Genomic DNA, 22,809 nt, shown 5'->3' on the forward strand with positions numbered 1-22,809 from the left:
AGTCATTCTCACATTCTGGATTGATTGTGGCTGTTCAGTGCCGTGGGTCACATTGTGTCATATACTACCGTTCTTGATCACTCTTCTGTCAAGCCAAGACGCCTATCTAATATCTTTGTATCTCCCCAGAGCATGTGCTTAATATCAGGTTATGTTTTATTTGTGTTGTTGAAAGTTCCACTTAATGGTGTCACACACTCTGATGTGCCCAGCTGTGACTTAAAAACTCAGCAACAACATTGGGGCAAGCCTTTGTTTTCCTCCAACTATCTTATTTCGATCAGGGCAGCTACAGCTTTTACAATAAGAGGAAATCTCACCTTCCAACTGTTCAAATTATTAGCACTTCTATTTGTTAGAGAATACATTACAGCACATTCATTCAATGTGCCCTGTGTAGTCTTCTGCAATGGATCTGTGGGAAATATTTTTTCCCCTCTCTTGTGTGACTCGTAATGCAAAATAATGAGAAGGGGGGAGCATTCTTCAGATATATAAATGTAATAACATTTTGGAGGTTACTTTGCTTTGCTTTACTCAGTGCAGATGCTTTGCAATTAATAGATAATTATACAATTAATTATATAAATTGTGTTAAATAAAATAAAATAAATATCACTTGATTGTTAGAAAACCTCTACAAAGTTTACAAAAAATCAACTAAAACATTAACATTATTGATAAAAACAGTTAAAAACTGTGTCATGTTCATTAATTTCTGAGTACTCAGAAATTCTGTTATTCATTAATACTCTGAGTAACACTTAGTTGACTTCCACACTTTGGTTAGCTTGGCTTATTTAATGGTTGCTAGGCCTTGGGATAGGCCTGGCACCCACAAACTTGTAACATTGCATTATCCCTTTTGACATTCTGTCACTTTGTTATTGCTTCATTCTTCCTGAAATAATTGCTTCTTTTTCAGCCCACCTATCTTCTCTTAGCTCCTGGGTCCCTGGCCACATTTTGTTTGGTCTTCTGGCTCTGCTCCCCTCAGTTCCGCAAATGTCTCCCAATATCTTTAGTGGGCCTATGAAGAGATGCAGTTAGGAAATATTTGATTCCGATCTTCTTCGTTTTACAGGGGAACCTCTGGCAATGTGTATTATCAAAATGTGGACAGCAGCCAGCCCTGCTGCATTTTGGGGGGGTCCCATTGTCTTTCTTCTGTGTGGGTCCCACTGTGTCTACCCTTTAACTTTTGCTGCCCACTTTACCAGAATACCCCATGTATGAACCTCTCTCTTCAAACCTTACCTCAAGTTCCATCTCTTATGTGAAGGCTTTGACTTAACCTGTGCTACTCCTTTCCCAGTTGAAGAAAATGTCATGCCATACGTTTAAAGTGCTCTTATATCACTTTAATAGCCACAGAGAATCTTAGGAACTGGAGTTAGCTAAGAGGGCTTGGAATTGTACATCTGTAAGGTCAGGAGTCAACAGTTTGTTGACTCTTGAAGTGGTGTGAAAGTGTGATTTAAATGTATGCTCTGGATTTTACCCTGGTTGCATCCATCCCTTCCTTCCCTTGGTTGTTGTCTTACTTCAACCCTCCCACCAAACCGTAGATGGAAAGTAATCAGGACTAGTGACTCTCTTGCCTCCCCCCACCTTCTTCTGCAAAGTGCCATGTCCACGATAAGAACAGTAATCCAGTTGACTTCCCCCATCCCTTCTCCCTTTCCCCTTGAAACTGAGTTGCTCTCTGGTTCATATTATCTCTGGGCCATGTTTTGGATTGTTATTAGCAACTTGAGATGACCTGGGGGAATAATATGCCTGCATATATATTTTTTTTCCAAAACAAAAATATCTTCTCTCCACTGTAATCAAGTCAGTCAGCAGGTCAGCTTACATGGAAATAAAATGAAGAGATAAATGTAGCAGCAGCCGTGTTGGAGCACTAGAAATAGCCTGTGAGTCCTGACAATTAAAGAGACTAACAAAGCTTCATGGAATTTACTTGTTCCGAACTTTTTTTTTTTAATGTGAATTACGTAACTATGCTGAGAGTTTTCTTTTCCATGAATTAGCCAAGTATAAAAAGCAATTCATTGTCTTTCTCCTTCTTTGGAAGTGTTATACCTCCAGTGGGATGTGAGAATTTTCTGTTTGAGCAGCAGGAACCACACCTCATTTCTTTCTCCATGGGGCTGGAGCACCACTGAGACCTTCCACCATATTCAAACTGATTTAATTAGAAATGGGAGGCATGTTGATATTGATTCATTCAAAGCTCAGTAGCAAATCAACATTACGCCCTCTGAAAAGGAGGGGGCAAGATTGCCATTGCCTTTTTGCATCACACATCAGAAGGAGCATGGTCCAAACAATCTTAGACATACAAGTCCATTTCTAGCGGGAAAGGTAAAGGTAAAGGGACCCCTGACCATTAGGTCCAGTCGTGACCGACTCTGGGGTTGCGGCGCTCATCTTGCTTTATTGGCCGAGGGAGCCGGCGTACAGCTTCCGGGTCATGTGGCCAGCATGACTAACCCACTTCTGGCGAACCAGAGCAGTGCACGGAAACGCCGTTTACCTTCCCGCCGGAGCGGTACCTATTTATCTACTTGCACTTTGACGTGCTTTCGAACTGCTAGGTTAGCAGGAGCAGGGACCGAGCAACGGGAGCTCACCCTGTCGCGGGGATTCGAACCGTCAACCTTCTGATTGGCAAGGCCTAGGCTCTGTGGTTTAACCCACAGTGCCACCCGGCATATTAAAAAACTTGGCTGTTCTTTGGCTGCATAGAGTGCTATGCAATCTACATGTGTATAAAGCCCTAGATGACTTGGGACTAGGCAAGTCAGAGAATCCCTGAAAAAAAGATTCATACATGTCATAAAATTCCTTTGCAAAGTGGTACAGTCAAACCTTATGTTGAAAGGCTGCTGGCAGTAAGTTCTACCTCTAATGTGGGTAGACATGTTTTATGAATGAGACCATGCTCAATATGGATGTGCAAAGACCTTTCTTTGTGTGCTTCCTTTCACGGGCCTGGATGGCAACTGCTGCACATCCTTAATAATGCTGTGGTTTTTTCACCCCAGTGAGATTTATTTGAATATACAATATATCTGCTCATCAAACTGAAATATACATCCAAAATACCACTATGCTCTGTGTGTGTGTGTGTGTGTGTGTGTGTGTGTGAACAATTGTTTAAAAATAAGCCAGAATAAGGAAACGATGCCAGAGAAACAGAGACGTAAAATAAGCATGGAAGAATAATAGGTGCAAGTCCCACTAAACTCAGTGGGGCTTACACCTGAGTAGACATGGAATAGGATTGTGTTATATGTAAAACACTGATTTTTCCACATTAGGAACTGGAGTTTACTAGTGTGCTATGAGAGGAGGCTGGCACATGTACAGTGGTACCTTGGGTTACAAACACCTCGGGTTACAAACACCTTGGGTTACAGACTCCGCTAACCTTGGGTTAGTACCTTGAGTTAAGAACTTTATCTCAGGATGAGAACAGAAATCATGTGCTGGCAGCAGCAGGAGGCCCCATTAGCTAAAGTGGTACCTCAGGTTAAGAACAGTTTCAGCTTAAGAACAGACCTCTGGAACGAATTAAGTTTGTAACCAGAGGTACCACTGTACTGAAAAATGTTAGTTATTATGTTGCTGCCTTCATCTCAAAGCAACATGCCCCTCAAACCCTAACACTGACCATCTTTTTGCTGATGTACAGTTCTGACATTCTGAGGAAGGGTTTGTTGCTTGCTTGTGTTGTGGGTTAAACCACAGAGCCTAGGACTTGTCAATAAGGAGGTCGGCAGTTCAAATCCCCGCAACGGGGTGAGCTCCTGTTGCTCAGACCCAGCTCCTGCCAACCTAGCAGTTCAAAAGCACTGTCAAAGTGCAAGTAGATAAATAAGTACCGCTCTGGCGGGAAGGTAAACGGCATTTCCGTGCGCTGCTCTGGTTTGCCAGAAGCAGCTTAGTCATGCTGGCCACATGACCTGGAAGCTGTACGTCTGCTCCCTTGGCCAGTAAAGCGAGATGAGCGCCACTACCCCAGAGTCGGCCACGACTGGACCTAATCGTCAGGGGTCCCTTTACCTTTACTGCTTGGTTTTATTTATATGCTGCTTTCCCACAATGAGCTGTGCCCCAAATGGCTTACAGCAAACATTCAAAATAGAGAAGGAAGGAAATAATGGCCTGCTGGGATTTTCTGATGCTAGAGCCAATGAGTGTGGAGGGAAATCCCTGAAACACCACTATTGGTCAGGCTGACAGGACTGAAGGAAGTATGAAACTTCAGAAGGCACTATTGATTTTGCTTTCTGAAGACCTCTTCATTATTCTGGAAGGTGATAAAAAAACACACCCATAACAAAAAAAAAATGATAGTTTTTCAGGGTACAGTGTGGTGTGTCCCCAATTTTAGTCATGGATAAAATGCCATCCGGAAAGTCTCTGAATAGAATGAGGCACGTTCATGGGGGGGGATGGTCAACTCAATGGAATCTGCATATTCATAAGCAGCATACTGTGATTATTTATTTATTTAACTTGTTAGCTGCTTAGCACAAACTGAAAAAGTCTCTGAGCAACTTACAGAAATTGATGATGCTAGGGACAAACAGGAAGAGAGAAGTAGGACATAGAATCACAGAATTGTAGGTGATGGCTTCATGGAGGGTTTGTTGTTTCTGTCTGTTAGGATGTTGTGTATTTTTGCTGGCTGGATCTGTTGGGAGTTGGTGTCCAATGACGTCTGGAGCTCCAGAGATTTCTCACCTCTGCTTTAGAAGCATCTAGTTGGCTCTTGCTGATAACAGAATGCAAGGCCACATGGACCCTTGGCCTGAACCACTTCATAACATAAATTTCAGCCACCAGTTTCATTCATGGCAGTTAACTTCTTATATGAGCAGTGAAATGTGTGTGAGGAAGTCAAGGGTTTCAGGCACAGCAACACGCACTGCTCCTGAAAAATATGAATAAACCTTGTGCAAAATAATATCACTGTGGAAGAGGAAGAAAACGATCACTGGGTTTTTTCCTCAGTTTCTCTTCAGCATCCACGAAATGCTGACAGGATTCATTGCCAGGATTCTCACACCATCCCTACCCTTCCCATTTCCAGGAATGCCCTTGGGTGTCAGAGTTCACTGAATACACTTTTAACAGCGTCAGCTATTTGAATTTTGAAATAACACAAGTCTGTAATTATAAGATTATAAGAACCAATGGATGCTCAATCCGAGTGGAAGCGTGTGGTGTCGATTGTGGTGGCCGTAGTTTGAAGCCTTTATTAAGTCAGCTGGCAAAACATCCAATCTCTCAGCATTAAATTTTATGGCAAAGGAGTGGAGTGACTGAACTGTTTTCTTTTCTCTCCCCCATTCTGTTATATATCGCTTACATGGTCTAGTTCTCAAAACCACAGCCATTGATCTTTAAAACGTGTGTGCGTGCGTGTATGTGTGTTAGTGTTACTGGTAGCCACACTATACTGTAACATTTATGGACTCTATAAAATCTTACATCGTTTTGGTCTTTCCTCAGAAGAGCTTTAGGCCAGACAGCATGAAAGTTTCATGCTAAACTCGTCTGTGGCCAAAGTCATTCAGAAGAACTGTGCACCTGAGTTGATTTAATATAGGACAACCTGCAGCTTTACAGAGACCTTCCTCTGTAGCTGCCCTTTCAGGTAGAGACAGATGTGCAATTTTAAATTGTGGCAGGATTGAACACACACATCTTGCATTCCAAGGCATTTGTTTTCAGGACAGAGGAGGGATTCCAAAATGGCTCCTGTCATGGCATGCACAGTGACCCACCATAAGTTCATGATTCTCCCCAAGTATAACCCAGGTGCCAAAAATACTGATTACCAGGCAGCACTCAGCTGTGTACTTCACCTAAGGTCGTAAGAAACTCGTTTTTGGCTCACAGCATTCGTTTTGGTCCCTAACAGAGGAGTCCTAATGCAGCAAAGGTTTGGGCGTGAGCCCCACAGGTGAAAATACATGTCTAGGAATTCACCCACTCTCCTTTCCTGGCAGCCATTCCAGCCCCCATTGGGATGCAGCTAAAAATGGTATCCCCATGGTTATCAACATCACCAGGTATCTGAAGAAGTGTGCATGCACACTAAAGCTCATACCAATAACAAACTTAGTTGGTCTCTAAGGTGCTACTGGAAGGATTTTTTTTTTTTTTGTTTCTTCCTCATAATGTTTAGAAATCCTCAATGACTTTGTGAGTTCCTCCATCTCAGTTACTGTCAGCCAACAAAGAGGAGCAGGGTTAGGGAAAGTTGCAATATGTTGACCATGAGTAATGTCTGAGGAGTTGCACATCTACTGGCAGTTGTCTCTGTGGCTGGTTTCATTGCATGCATGTTCATTACTTGACTCCAGTATCAAGTGATGACATGCCTGGGGGGGACGGGACGGGTCCTCACAGATCTAACCCCACACACTGAACTTTCATTCCCTCCCTCTCATCACTTTTAACGTAGCGCTTTTCACACAAAGTTTGCACACTCAGCCACTAACTTTCAACCGCTTAACACTCGAGTGTACAAGAAACCCAAGTTCCCGCCAATTACCCTTGGCACATCCAACGCACACTCTGAGAACAGCTGGTGTATTCAGTAACTTCTAAAATGTCTGCAAGGTAGGGTACAGCCACCTTTACATGCCCCAGGGGCATTCAAAGCACTCAGCCTACCAAAAGTCCACTGAAGCTTCATAGTTATCATGACACCAGTTACGAAGTGTAGTTTTAGAACCAGCATTTAGGTATGGGGGAGTCTACTGTGTTTTGCCTGATTTTATTTATTTATTTATTTTGCTTGGTTAAGAATGGCTTTCTCAGAGACCCTACTTTTAGGCATAGGCAACCTTCAGCCCTCCAGATGTTTTGGACTACAATTCCCATCATGCCTGACCACTGGTCCTGTTAGCTAGGAAACATGGGAGTTGTAAGCCAAAACATCTGGAGGGCTGAAGGTTGCCTATACCTAAAGGTAGGGTCTCCGAGAAAGCCATTCTTAACCAAGAAAAAAACATCTGTAGGCCAAAACATCTGCAGGGCCGAAGGTTGCCTATGCCTGCTCTAAAATGTCTGCAGGTAGGGTACATGCTCCAGGGACATTCAAAGCACTCAGACTACCAGAAATCCATTGAAGCTTCATAGTTATCATGGCACCAGTTATGAAGTGTAGTTGGTGAACCAGCATTTAGGTATGGGGGAGTCTACTGTGTTTTGCCTGATGTTTTTTTGTTTTGCTTGGTTAAGAATGGCTTTCTCGGAGACCCTACCTTTCAAGTGACATTCAGAATCTTTTCTTTTGCAGCCATTTCGTAGAGTGACGTTTTCAGTTGTGAGTCAGCCTCAGGACCCACATCAAGGGTCATTGCAGAGTTGCTATGACAGCGGTCTGGAGGAGTCAGAAACACCAAGCAGTAAGAGTTCTTCAGGGCCGCGGCTGGGTGCCCTTCCACTCCCAGAGGACAACTACGAAAGGACTACGCCGGATGGCAGTGTTGGTGAGGCAGAGCATATGGAAAATGGTAGGGGCATACACAACACCCCACACACATACTCGATTTACACTAGCGAGTCCAACATGAAGTAGATTTGTCAAGAGATCAGAATCATCATCCTCATAATGCAAAGGTGATGAAGCTTAAATTTAGGGCTGGATCCAGCCAAATGTTAGGCACTTTTAAGGCCCATTTCAATGGGATGATATGTAAACATCGGCACTGAACCTTTAACGGAAATAACTGGGACGTGAATGTGCTTAAGTTTTGATTGGATCATGCTCCTAATATTGACCCGACCAGGTTGATTAAGATGGGGGAGGGGAGAGAAACATGCAAATATAAAGCATATTTAAACAGTATTAATGACACAGTTAAATAAATACATCTAAAAATATCAGCACATAGCCGATGAAACCTATTTAAATTCTTATTTTTTAAAAAATAATATGTAGACATAATTTCTTTTTAGTTGTGTGCCTTTTATTATCATCATCCAGGAACTGTATATGTTCAGCATTAGCTAGTGGAAAATAGAAATTCAACTTTCCTTTTAGATTGTTGTCTCTTCCCTGCTTGCGTGCACAGGGTTTTCAAAATAGAGTGTATGTTGCTTACTTCCTATATTCTGCTCATAGCAAGGGGCAGAGGTTGCAGCATCGGGAGGTGGGAATTGTAAGAAAGTCTGTGATACAAAGGAGTGTGTGTGTTTGTGTGTGTGGCCATATATTGTTGTCCGCTATGGAAGGCAAAGTACCAAAAACATCAACTCTTCCATGGCAGACAATATTGAATCTTCGGCTCCATTTCTGTGCTTACTCACCGGTTAATAGCTGGTGGCTGGAGATAGCAATGAGGGCAACTTGCTTAGTCTCCCTTTTGTATCAGAATTTTTGATTTCCATTTTTTTCCATAATGGTATTCTGTAATCCCAAATTCCAACAGAGGGACAGATTATTAAAAGAAGAAAACGTTGTGTGGGTTTATTGTTACCAAGGGTAAAAAAAATAATTCAATGTGTTTGCAGCAATGTATTTAGTTTCCACACTACTAAATGACTTCAGTATTTCCCCCCAGAATGTTTCATTATTGGTGTGTAGTATGAAGAAAATAGCAATATAATAGCAACAGTTCCCAGTTATTTTTTTTCAGTGTGTCTTGAATAGGTCTTAACAATCCATTGCCCCATGCTTTTATTTGCCTAGATCTGAAATCTTTTGAAGTCAATTATATTGATTTCATAGTTCTACCCACAGAGTAGGTTATTGAATACCAGAGTACAAGCTAATGGTACCATGTGAAACAATGCATGTCTAGATGACATTTGTATAGATGTAAGAGCATGAGTGGAATGGTGTATCGGACTTGTTTGGAACCATATATAGAGTCACTGCTTCCGTCAAAGTATTTGTTTTACTTTCCTTTGGAGATTTTATATCAGCAAATAATTAATTGTTCTCATGGTTTTGTTTCCCTTAAAATAGAAATATCAAGACAACAAAAGCAGAACATTTTCTGTGATTCGGGGGGAGGTTTTTTCCATTATACTTCTGAAAAAAGTATAATAATAATATATATAAGTATAAGCATTAGGGACACCACATAACTTTGCAGATTCTTATTGCGCCATTTGTTTTACAAAGAGTCGAGCACCGAGGTGCCATTTTTTCAAGGATGGAACAAAGATGATTTTGTTGTGGTGCTAAAGAGAAACAGCCATGTTTGAAGGCCTCCCATTAAACTGAAAATTAAATTGATACATGTTGTATTTCAAGAACATTTGTTGCAGTTACCTTTTCACCGCACAAATATGGAGGAAATCAGGAGCGAAAAAAATGGTTTATACCAAGTAACACCATTGGAACATACAGCCCGTTGAGGTCAACGTTGTCTCACAGTGGCTTCCCAGAATTTTAGTTACAGATAGGTAGCCGTGTTGGTCTGCCATAGTCAAAACAAAAAATTCCTTCCAGTAGCACCTTAAAGACCAACTAAGTTAGTTCTAGGTATGACCTTCGTGTGCATGCACACTTCTTCAGATACCTGAAGATACCTGAAGATTATCTGAAGATACCTGATTATCTGAAGATACCTGAAGATTATCTGAAGAAGTGTGCATGCACACGAAAGCTCATACCTAGAACTAACTTAGTTGGTCTTTAAGGTGCTACTGGAAGGAATTTTTTGCCCAGAATTTTAGTGAGGGAACATTTCCAGGCATATCTGAAGATGCCAGGAACTGAACCTGGGATTGTCTGCATTTAAAGAAATATGTTTCCACTGAGCTGTGCCCCTTCCCCAAGATCCTCTTCGTCTTTCTTTTTATCTCTCATAGCTTTTCTCTTCTTTTTTAAAGTAAGCGTTTAGTGCATTTGGCTGTAGTCTGGTCTTGACCTTGCTTCTGACAGGTCACCATATAATCAGAATCAGAAGAATCTTTATTTGCATCAGCCACTAGCCATGGCAATAAAATAAAATGTACTGAAGATAGAGGTAAAAGCTTAACTATAGAAAATACATTTTGGGGATTTACATCAATAATCAAATAATAGATTTTATTCTAATTGCCCCCGCTAAAACCCTTGCAGTTTTTGCTGTTGCTTGATCATCTTGTTCTGCTAAAAGAAATGACATAGTAGCAATGGTTGAGTGACCTGGCATGGACAATAATAGAAGGGTAATGACCTCACTCCTCAAACCTTTATAAAGAGTGCAAGCCAGAAGCACATGAGCCACTGCCGTCTCCACAGGGACAAAACCATTTTTCCAGTGGAGTTTTTTGAAATCGACCCTCAAGTACAGCCAAAGGCAGCATATTCAATCTTGCGAAAGGGAAAGCGCGTCTGCATTTTGGAATTGTTAAATTTTGCAAATTGGGTGCCAGAGTGTCAAAATGACTAGGTGGAAAACAATCATACCAGGGACAAAAATTCCTTGGTCTGACACGAGATAAGTAAATGCAGTAGTCACAAGGGCCAGAGACCAGTGATGTGATTCTGAATGAGATGGAATTCAGATACTGGATCAGGCAGGCAGGAACTGATGGCCAGAGCAGAAGATGTAGTCACAGAGCAGCTGGAAACCAGATATGGGTCTAGTGTCATGTGATGTGATCAGTTGCTCAGTTTTATTGACTGGCATAAAACAAAGGTCTGCATAAGGCCTGGTGCCTCTCCATTTGTTTGGGAGATCAGCATCTTCAAGCTGTGGTTATCAGCACTCAGCCTAGAAGGAGTGGTGGAGATTCATGCTCCATAGGGGCATGGCACCCAGTGCAGGTGGGGAGCAGCTGCGATGGCACCCCGCCAGGATCTTGCTGCCGGGGGCAGTGCGCTCCTCGCGCACACCTCTTCCTCTGCCAGTGCCTAGATTAGGTGTTGTTGTCTATAGAATCTGGCTGATGGCTTAGAATGCTGGTGGCCCAGGAGTTAAGGCACCAAAGGCTGGTCACTGGAGGCCTTGGCTTGACACTTCCTTTCTGTGTCTTATACTTCTTGCATGCTCAGATGGAAATATGTCCTGCTGAACTCCTTGAGAGTTACTTCTGGTAAGTGCACACAGAACTGCAGCCTTAATGGTTGCAACAGTGGTCACTCAGTGTGTAGAACTAGTGAACTAGACACAGATATACATGATCTCAATGCTCCGAAATGCACGGAAGCTGTGTTGATTCCTGCTAGTTTTTAAGGCTTTGGGCTATGAGATTAATTGGTTGCAAAGTCATTGTTGCAAAGTTTAATGTTAAACCCAAACCAAGCAAAGAGGTAGTGCTAGAACTCTCACTTCAAGACATCATTATTATTATTTACACAAAGAGCAGTGGTTAGAGAAATAATAATAATTATTGAAAATAATAGTAGTGCAGCAGAAATGCTACATCATGCTCTGGCTTTTATACCTGAAGGAAGGGGTATTTTAAAGGCTGGGAGTATACCAGTATCCACAATTTTATGCTCTCCCAGCATGAAAATGGCACATTTGTCCCAAACTGACAGTAGGGTTATAAATGCTGTTGTTGGTCCACAGAAAGGCAGCAACAGGATGTGCAAGCTGTTTTGCTGTTAAAATGATTGCAGATGAAGAAAAGAGCAACAATGATTTAGATCTGTGTTATATTGGTTAGATCCGTTTTTGAGCGAGGAACATAATATGCAGAGTATAATTGCAATTAAGTTCACTGAAGATAATGATGATTATAATACACATGGTAAACGGGAGTGGGGAAATGGGGCTGGTCTGAGCATAGTTGCAAACCTGGCAATCGGCTAGAATGCAAAAATCCCAGAGAACCTATCCCAGCTGGAGAGAAAGAGAGTCAACCTCTGTGCATTAGTAGTTAGAGGCAGTCTAAGAGCTGACCAGTTGTGTGATCAACCTCAGTTGCTAAAGAATCTTCTGTTATACACCGGTGGCCCAGGCCATAGAAAGGTAGCATGAAGATATTCGAAACAAAATTAGCTTGATGTCTAATTTAGCTTCCACTTCAGCACTTTCTGGATGAAAGCATTATATATATATATATATGCCATCAGTACTCAAATACATCTTCTCTTTCTTATGGTTTGACTCTTTGTTTCAAATTGCTAGGCAATGAATAAATTAATATGTAGCAGCTTTCCATTTTGGTAAACAGCTCGAGGTACATGTTTATGTATTTCATTTGCGTCATTGCAGAGGCCGTTTTGTTTCATTTTTTTTTTAACAGAAGCAATATTCATGTAGGAAAATGCCATGTGTGAAATGGCATAAAGTGTTTGGATTAGGAGGGTTTAAAAAAATATAAAATAAATCTCACAATTCAACAAGTCTTTTCCACCCATGCAATCAATATGTATCCACATAGCAGTGCACACCCAAGCCCCATTCACCTTGATGGATGCTTTCCTTAATGGAGATGGAGACACATCTCCTCATTGGGATCACTAGTGATGCACAGCTGAAGTGAGGGTAAGAGGAGCTTCCCTGTAGGTATGAAAGATTAACTTGAGCCCTCCAGAAAGTGGGTGACATTGTGATGAAAACTATGCCATACCAAACGGTTCTTCTGCTGTCACTGTCTAGACTTGACTTTTCAGTAGCGGCATGTCATCTGCCTCCAGTAATTCTTGTTGGCACTCGCCTGTAGGTAATGACAGAACAAGAGGCAATGCACTTTTGCTAGTCTGTAAATGTTACATTTGACATTTGAGGGAGCCCCCCCCAATTTCCCCCCACACTTCAATTCCAGCTTTTAACCCTGCCCCACCAGCTTCTGGAGTAGATCTGTACTGCATAGTTTCATCTCTTGTATTTAATGGATTATTCTGACATCAAAAGCATGGGATCTGAAACTTGTCAGCCATTCATTTGTCCCATTTAATTGGAACCTAGGTGATCTGTAGCTGCTCAGGGGTAGCATCTTGCATGACTCGCTTTTAATCAGGGACTGCACTGAATGTTTCATTCAGCTTCCTTACCTTCTCCCCCGTGGGATCTATCTTTCTTTTCTTTTTCTTTTTCTTTTCTTAAGAAACCCTGTCTGCACTCCTAATAGTTATGACTCCAGATATTCACAGCTTTCCTTCAACCACTGTTCCATGGCTTTTTCTTAATGATTGATATGGATGCATTTAAACTAGATTGTAGATCATTTCCCATGCAATAAGCTCAAGCTGTCTCATTCCCCCCACTGCATTTTCAGTGCAAGCTGTGCATAAGATTGAAAACAAGGTCCTTTTTCCATGTCAGTAAGGGGAGGTCCTTGAGCTCCTTAAAATAGGGATGTCATTATCACAAAGCTGGTTCACAGTGTACTCACCAGATGCATTTGATGAGGACTCCAATGCCCAGACCCACTAAACATTTGCAAGAAAACACAATTGGATGTTAACCTGGGCCATTGAAGTGGAAGTTGCCATGAACACCAAAAAGCACAACATCTAGAAAAATTCAGATTTTTAAAAGCATTTCCCCCCCTCAAATTTTTGCATGCATGCTACATTAGAGACTTGAGCCAACAAAGAAACCAATTGTAGGTTTATGGCACTATTTGAAGTGCATGGGAACTTCACAAGAGCTCTACTGTGCTCAGGCTCAACTCCCATTCTTTCAAAGGTGCTTGTGCATGAGAACATCTTGCTAGATTGTATCCATTGCTTCTGTATAACTTCAGAAACATCACAGCTAGGGAGCAGGGGGGGACGTATCATCTCATCATGAATGTGCAGCAGTCTGACCAGACCTGGTGATTCCCAAATTTTGAAGATTTAATAGTAACTTCTTCATATCTCTCCTATCCTTTGATGTGTCCCTGCCTTGTATATAGGAATCTCATGCTATATATTCAGCAGAATCAAGGGGCTCAGCCTTCTTGGGACTGCACAGAATACATGTGGAATAATACTCCTTACTTTCACACACATGTGCAGAAAAACCTTCCTGCACCAAAAAAAAAAAAAAAAACAAAAAACAAAAAACAAAAAAAACACACACTTTAGGAAGAAGGCTTGCTTAGTATATTTCTCCTTGACATGCTAGCTTTCCATGGGTCTTCAAGTAATGAAGTTCGACCTTTATTCGACAATGGTAAAGTCCAAGGACACCTGTAGAATGTGCATCTTCTGAATGCACAAATCCCTTGCTTGTTTGGTCTTGTTCAATTAGTGCACCTAAGATTAGCCATTACTTTTAACATAAACATAGGCACTTTTAAACATTACCATATGCATGAGGAAGAAGATGTTTAAATGATGTGTAGTGATATCTGTCCCATGATGCTATGCTTACTGTTCCTTTAAATTGTCCAACACCATTGGGTAAATATTAGTTATATCACACCATAGGAGTCGTAGGGCGGCACCTCCATCTAAAATTAGTCATGAACATACCCTCTAACATTTCTCTGATGAATCTTGTGATGTCCTGTTCAGTAACACAACAACAACAATGTTATTATTGACACCTCGCCCATCTGACTGGGTTGCCCCAGCCACTCTGGCCTGGTCCAACATATATAAAAAACATAATAAAACATTAAACATAAAAACTTCCCTTCAACTGCCTTCTAAAGGTTTTATAGTTACTTCTCTCCTTTGCTCCAGGGTAGCATAACTCCATACCCTCCAACATTTCTCCAATGACAATCGGGATGTCCTATGGAAAAGTGGCACATTCTGGGGTCAAATCAGAAACCTGGACAGCTTCTGTAAATCTGGGACTGTCCCTGGAAAATAGGGTCTGTATGAAGACCACAGCCTTTAATAAAAAAGCCAATGCTATTAATATGCTTTAAGTCCTCTTGTGTGTTTATGTACGTATCTTTGTTATTAGTTACAGATAGGTAGCCGTGTTGGTCTGCCATAGTCAAAACAAAACAAATTCCTTCCAGTAGCACCTTAAAGACCAACTAAGTCAGTTCTTGGCATGCACACGAAAGCTCATACCAAGAACTGATTTTGTTATTAGTGTTAAGCTTCCACCTTGAGGTATAGGAATTTGGGTATCTGGGACAAGGAGGTTATGTGCAGAATGAGCATGAGAGCATATAGTGTGAAGTGATACAGTTTTTCTACTGTTTTAGAGGTGTCTCTGCCCCTTTAAAATTCTGAAGATCTTAAATCTGCCTTTTTAAGCCTCTGCATCCTACTAGCTGTGGCATGCCAAACAACTACTTTTACAAGCTTGCTAATGCTGCCTGTAGCCGGACTTGTAGATCTTGTTGTGACTCATGTTATAGTTACATTGGAGTGTAAATTCCAGCACAGCAGTTCAGAGTACAGATGGGAAATGTGCCTTCTTATAATTGCTGTACTAATTATGACTAGTCAAGACGGAGGCCCCACTTTGTTAGGTGTTATGCAAACTTAACCAAACACCAGATTTGCACATCTAAGTTATTTTGTTTTATTTTGGGAAAATGCTTGGTGGTGACACGTGCTGTATTATTTTAGCCCCTTTTCTTTTTGTCTTAGAAATGATCTCTTAAAAATAGCCTAGTAATTCTGAGGGGGCTACTTTTTGCGACTATGTTTGGTTTGGTAGGATAACCGTCTAGGGACTCCACTAGCTGAGATTTTAGCTGCAAAAGAATAGCATAAAGATTGCTGGGCTGGATCAAATGAGAAGACCAGCATTCAGTGTCCAGACAGATGACTTCAGAAGTTCACAACAAGGCATGAAGATGAAAATCGAAGGGAGCGGATAATCGGAAGTAGTTGATAATCAGAGATATACTGCCTTTGAAGCTGGATGTTCAATTTAGCTATTGGATAGATTTGTCCTCCTTAATATTTGGCTTTCCTTATTGCCCATTGAGGTTATGTTGAAGGAAGGAAAAATGAAATACAAACAGAAGAACTGGATAACAAAAGGGAGATTGTATCGCTATGCAGATAGCAAATGACATTTCTCTCCCAAAGTCTGGACAAGACAACTTTGTTGCCTCCCCATAAGAGTACTGCTGAAGCCAATTGCTTTCACAGTCACTGAGAAGTGAGACTCAAATATACTTAAATTATCTCAAAGGTGTCCAATTTGTGACTAGTGCCGCAGTGACTAGAGTCAGCAAAGCTACTCCTCTGCAGCTTGTTACAATTTGTATTGTATTGTTACAATTTTTATTTCCCCTTGTGCCTTGATTTCAGAGCCTCTTGTATGCTTCAAGAAGCATATTAGGACACTTATGCATACTAGGCTGCTCCTTGCCTTCCCTGGAATGGAATAGTTGCAAACCTTCAGGGAGATCTCCCTTCTGTTGATGTGAGTGTTTCTTGGATCTGCACAATGGAGCAAAACTGCTGGGTGGGTCTGCACACTGTTTAGGTTGTTGTAACTCCTGCACAAATACCTTTTGATTGCTATTTGTGCAAATCAAACACATTTAGATGTGCTGCAGAGGGAAATACATATCAACAGAGTATTTTAAAGTTCAAACATTCTTTCGGGGAGTTGGCACTCTATACCTAAATATTTGTGCAATTGCAATCCATTCTTTATCACAGTTCCCTTGATTGAGTATATGTTAGGCAGACCTCACCTTTATGAGCTGGGCAGCTGTCCAAGGCTTGTGGCTTTTGTCCTCAATAAATTGTTAAATGGAACATGCCAGAGGTGGTGCAAAAGTTCATCTGTTCTGTGTGAGTTTTGTTTCAAGTCTTTACATGCATGCTAGAAATTCCAGGAAAACTAAAGGCTTTTTTTTTTGTCTGCATCTTTGGGGTTAACTTGATAGAAGGGAATAAGTAAAAGGGAGGGAACTATTGTGAGGGCAGTGAAGTATCCTGCTCGATAATTAAATAAGTTTTAGCATAGATTTTTTCCCGAAGATTCACAAGCTTAGCCGTTAGGACTCTGTTCTAATTTAGAGGGAGTTATGGCTATAAATCCCTTTTGAAAAGAGATTAGGTAACCCTTGGTTTCAGAGAGAAGAATGAGTAATTTGGAGGAGGAAAAGCCAAAGGAAATTGAAGCTATGAGCTTGAATTAACTCTGAAAGTTAATTCTGGCATTCCAGGCAAACGGGTAATTAGAGGTGTGCTTGACCAAACAGTTGGACATTTTGCTTAAAAGGAAATTAAAATAAAGGACGCATGACACCCGCAAAAGACAAAAGGCAGGCTTTAAATATGATTAAGGTACAAGGAATGATACGCCTGTTTTGAAATGGAGTGTGTGCACCCAGAGGTCTAAAAGCAGGGAAGGAGAACCAGTAGCCCTCCACAGTGGCTGGCAGGGCACTGCAGGTGGAGCTGTGTTATTGTTCTTCTGGCTTCCCAATACGGTGCTTTACTCTCATTTACCGGAAGGGGCAAGGCGCTTGGTGTGGCTTGCAGTGGCAGAAGTGTTGGATTAACTCTGGTGCCATGAATTTGTGGGATATAACATAAGCAATCTAGTACAACACTTCCTGTTTGCCTGGAGTGGACATGTAAGGGAGTGTTACTCCAGCCTGGGGGGCTTCCTGTCACACCTGGTCCGGAGCTTCCTCCACCTGCGTGTGAGCAGGTAGATGGGCATGACCCTGGGAGACCCCATAAAAGGTCACACAGCCTTCCTCCTCCTCCTCCTCCTCCTCCTCCTCCTCCTCCTCCTCCTCCTCCTCCTCTTCTTCTTCTTCTTCTTCTTCTTCTGATACTGATGATGTATTTTGCTGTCTGCTGGCTCTCAGCCAGCAGCACAAGGGGCTCATTCCCATATGGGATGAACTCAAACTGTCTTCTGTAACTACAAGCTTAAGCCTGCCTTTGGGGATCCAGCTGTGAACTGGATGTGAGTAAACCTTATATTACTTTTAAAAGAAGATTGTTGTGTCTTTATTCTTTTTAGGAGGGATAAAAGGGGAATTATCAGGAACAAAACCCAATCTGGACAAAGCCAGATTGGATAGCTTAGTACTGTAAAGAGATTCAAACGAATCTACCAGCTAGCTTCCTGCTATATACTGGGGAATGTACTCTGCTGCTGACTCACAAGTGTAAGTGAGGAAGGATAATATTTAATCAATATATCCTCTCCTAGTATCCACAACATTCCCCTTCCCTGTTCCCTTCAGTAAGTGATGGTGAAGCATAGTGTTGTGAAGCCAGGAGACTTCAATGGAAGAGAAATTCTGGTGCGGGATTTCCTCCTTTCATTCCTTTGGCTCCCCTGGCGTAAGAAGTGCAAGAATGTATTCTTGTTAAGTGCTGAAACTACACATAAACCCTGCCCTACACCATTTATCTATTTATTTGCTCATTTGAGAAGGATAATTACAGAAGCAGATTCCTGAACACTTCAACATGGGTGGGACCAAGCCTCATTGTTAATTTCTTATTTTGATAGTTGCCTGGTTCTTTACAAATGTGCCCATGCTTGCGGTCCCCCCCCCCACTGGCTTGTCTTAACCTGCTTTTCCTTTCTTTCTTTCTGCTGTATCTATGGAACAAATCAACCCTAAAGAGCCCTGCAGGGGCACTTGTCCTTTTACTGAGCAATCTGTATTATTGCATCAGCACAGGAAGTGAAATCAAAGTGAATCATATCTAAAATTACATGTAAACAAGGCATAAGACAAGCTTGTATCTAAAGATTCTCCCCCTTTTTGCCATGTAATGGATGATTTGCTTTCTTAATCAAATGATCCCTTCGTTTGTACTGTATTTTGGTTTGGTTTTTGTTTATTTGCAAACTGCAAGCAGTGCTATAAAAGACCACTTCCCTCCACAGAGGAAAAACATTAAGCAGCATTTTTGCAAACAGATTTGCTGAAAACCTGTAAAGAACACAAAACTTGTATTGCTCTTTCTCTTGGAATTATCTCTCCAAAAGCTCTGGCCATATCATAGTAGATTGCATTAGAGAAGGTTAATTGGTTTTACTCTTGAGGGTGGCTCCCCCCCCCCCCCCGTCAGCACATATGTGCGAAGGATGCTGTGGCCCTTTTGTAGTCCAAGGGAAATTACATTTATATGCTCATGAATTACTAACACAATGTTTGCGTCTTTAAAAATATAATTAAACCCAAGCTAGTTTTTCACAGCGTGGGTGGCAATTCCCCCCCATTATTACAACATTGTTACTATAGAAGTGCATACCTGGCTACATTTCCCCTGATTAAGTCACATTCTCATTGTGCTACCTAGAAAGTAGTTTGAATGGCAGATCACTTGAGAGATTATTTCTATCAGTGGTGGTTTATCCTCTGTGCTGGTGGTCTTCCCAGCACAGCTGCAGCTTCTCAGTTTGAGACCAGGGTTCATGTTATAGTGTGACATTCCACCAAAAGCAGCAATTCCAGGAATGTAGTTAAGTGCTTAGCAAATGTGGTGGCTTTTAGATAATTCCTTTTGCCTTGTTCCTCTGTCAGGATGGGTGGGATCTAACAAGCACCTAAACTTTATTGCATGCAAAAGCCACTCAGCTGCCTTTGGAGAGGAAAAAAAGGATATTTGGGGGGAAATAGGCTACCCTCCCAAGCCAGACACCATAATTGAAATCTCTAGATCTATCTACATTCCAGATATGTGACCTTGACCACCAGTGCTTGGATTAAATGAGGTATGAGTGAACCTATCTGAGACTCAGTATAGGCAAGCAGCCTGCATCCACCCACAACCCATGGAAGACCTATGACTTACTGAGACTTTCTGAATATGCTGATTCTTTGAGAAGAGCTCTGCTTCTCCCTAACTCTTTGTAGCTCTTTGTGGTGTGGCAGCTAAGCCAAAGTGTGTCTCCCACACTTGGGATCTTGTTTAAGTGCTCTTCTCCTGGACCATGATCTATATCTGACATTTCACACTGATCTGAACGGGTTGAGAAGAAATAAAACTGTCGTCTCCTCCCCAGAAGCAAGCTTGTGTGCTTGTACTAAACTATGACTTGCTTTAGCTGTTTGTGTGAATACACCCATAGAGAGACAGGGCCTATAGAGACTAAATAGTCTATACAGCTAGGACATTTTCACAAACCCATGCTCCTTCTTGGTCCAATGTACATGATGTGTATTACTAATATAGATCACTTCCACAACATACTTTTATAGCTTTCTCCAAAGAATCTTAGGAACTGTCATTTCTTAAGAGTATCTGGGAATTATAGCTCTGTGAACGGAAATGACCGTTCCTAGAATTCATTGAGGGGGAGCCATGATGGTTAAAGTGCTTTAAATGTGGATTGTGTGACCAGGCAGTGACAGCCCCAGCCCCCAGGGATCATAAGAAAGGAATAAAGACCCTGTCAACGTGTTATGGAATTCAAATTAGGCCACAACTTTATTAAACTTCCGAATGTAGGAAGACCTTGGCTTAGGCCTTGGGCGAGTATCCCTCCCAGCCCCCCAGCCAGGGGAACTGGGGCTCATCAGGGTAAATGGGATATAGGGGTGCACTGCGAGATGTAATTGTACCCAGGCAGCCCAGCCCATATCCCCACACACAGGGTAGTTTACTGACCTTTTGGTGTATGGCCAGTGACACCCATTATATAACCCCTTTTAAGAGAGGACCCTGGAATTGACGCCACAGGGGTGTGAGTCACTACTTCACACACACCGCATTATTGGGAAGAAAAGACTAAAGGATTCCACCAGAGGCCATATACCGCCAAAGTTGTGACAAATTGCTAGGGGGAAGACAAAACCAGCCAATGCAGGAAAATTTCTTCCTGGTCCTTCAACAGCAACCAGTCAAAGACCACAGCAGCGCCTGCTAAACAGGAAGAAAAAGTTAACCTGAAAACAAGAAAACATTAAACTAAGGGAGGGTAGGGAGGGTGAATCTCCTGAGCCAAGTGCCAGGCTACTGTCGGCTCCACCCCCTATATATAAATGGGACTGGCCCCACCTCCCAGCAATGAAACTAGACTGCTGAGGCTGGGCGTGAACCTCCAAATAATAACACTGAGAGGCAAGCCAGCCCGTTTGCCATTAAGCTGCCTGGGAACTGTAGCACCGTGCACGATCCCAGAAAGGGCACCCACAATGTAAAGTGTGAGTGCTCATTAGATGTATGGTATGGCTGGGAGTTACTTGTCTGTTACTTCATATATGTATAGCTACCTGGTCGTGTTTCTCTAAATGAGCAAATACTTTCAAGGGTCTTCTGCTTTTATTTTTTTCATAGAACAGATTTTATATGAGGAAAATGGATAAGTTGACCAATCAGAGTAACCGGAAATACATAGGTGAATGGCTTTCTGAGATAGTTCAAATGATGTTATCTCTTGTAGGCTTTGTTGTTGTTGTTTAGTCGTGTCCGACTCTTCGTGACCCCATGGAGCAGAGCACGCCAGGCACTCCTGTCTTCCACTGCCTCCCGCACTTTGGTCAAACCCATGCTGGTAGCTTCAAGAACACTATCCAACCATCTCGTCCTCTGTCGTCCCCTTCTCCTTGTGCCCTCCATCTTTCCCAACATCAGGGTCTTTTCCAGAGAGTCTTCTCTTCTCATGAGGCGGCCGAAGTATTGGAGCCTCAGCTTCACAATCTGTCCTTCCAGTGAGCACTCAGGGCTGATTTCCTTAAGAATGGATAGGTTTGATCTTCTTGCAGTCCATGGGACTCTCAAGAGTCTCCTCCAGCACCATAATTCAAAAGCATAAATTCTTCAGCGACCAGCCTTCTTTATGGTCCAGCTCTCACTTCCATACATCACTACTGGGAAAACCATAGCTTTTACTATACAGACCTTTGTTGGCAAGGTGATGTCACTGCTTTTTAAAGATGCTGTCTAGGTTTGTCATTGCTTTTCTCCCAAGAAGCAGGCGTCTTTTAATTTCGTGTAGGCTAGTTGCAAAATAAATAAATAGACTCGTAGCCAGTTTCATCATTACTCCTTGTCAGTTTGCTGTAGGCATTTAGGAGGTTCTTTGCATTACCATGAATGTGGATACGGAAACTGTACTCACAAGATTAATCTCTCTATTACGGAGAAGATAAATAGTAAGAGAATGGAATCCGTACTCGATCAGAAGTGACCGGAAGTAATTAGTCTCTGTTAATGCTGTATGTAGCCAGCATGAAATCAACTTGTGAAACTCTTAACACCGCAAAGAGGATAGTTCAGAAGGAGGTGTCCAGAGGAAGGATGAGGAAATGATTGTAAACACTGGGCCAAAGTTTGAAGCTATATAACTGGGCATTGTTGCTATCAGTGCTGGTGCCAAACTATTTTGTGCCCTAGGGAAGGCTAACTGCTTGCACACATGTGCAAACACACACATTGCTAACTTCAATTTTCAAAAGCATATGTCTTGTAGAAAAAACAACAAGCCCAAAACTTGAAACTGTTTAATTTATTTTAAATTGCAAGAATAAGTGATACAAAAATCTTTGATTGTCTTTCTCAAATACAGAATAAAAATGTTTTGGCACACAAATAATCTTGTGAATCATGCTGCTAAAATGTAAGTCTCTTTAAAGTTTCAATTTTGGGCACATCAAAATCTGCTTTTTCCTTTGCATATTTTGCCACCCATTCCTTAAGGTCAAATGCTGATGCTTGGGCATGTTCAATTAATATAGTTGCCAAGTCAACTAGTCTCTTTTGCAAGACTGTTAAGTTTTTATAAGTTTGAGCTTTGAGAAACTGTGTTCAAAATATAAAATAAAAGTAAAATATTACAAGAAATTTATCAGATATAACACCCTAGTTGGTCTCTGGTTGCTATCTGTGAGTTCTCAGTTTCTGACTCCAGTCCTAAAGGTAAAGGGTAAAAGAACCCCAGACCATTAGGTCCAGTTGTGGCCGACTCTGGGGTTGCAGCGCTCATCTCACTTTATTGGCCGAGGGAGCCAGCGTACAGCTTCTGAGTCATGCGGCCAGCATGACTAAGCCGC

At 41.8% G+C, this 22,809-nt stretch overlaps 1 protein-coding gene across 4 annotated transcripts in view; it reads left to right on the forward strand.

Annotated features, from left to right (window-relative positions):
• Positions 1 to 22,809, forward strand: part of PCDH7 (protocadherin 7) — a 417,383-nt gene that overhangs the window by 178,413 nt on the left and 216,161 nt on the right. Inside the window, exon 2 of one of the 4 annotated variants that reach the window (XM_081875647.1) lies at positions 7,325 to 7,541. The exons of 1 other annotated variant lie outside the window; for it this stretch is intronic. In XM_081875647.1, the coding sequence (XP_081731773.1) occupies positions 7,325 to 7,541 (217 nt within the window). The remainder of the gene's footprint in view (positions 1 to 7,324; positions 7,542 to 22,809) is intronic. 2 more of the 4 variants (XM_081875648.1, XM_081875649.1) reach the window with 2 other exon arrangements.

Source organism: Podarcis erhardii, assembly GCF_964252035.2.
Source record: "Podarcis erhardii genome assembly, chromosome: 9".
Taxonomy (NCBI): domain Eukaryota; kingdom Metazoa; phylum Chordata; class Lepidosauria; order Squamata; family Lacertidae; genus Podarcis; species Podarcis erhardii.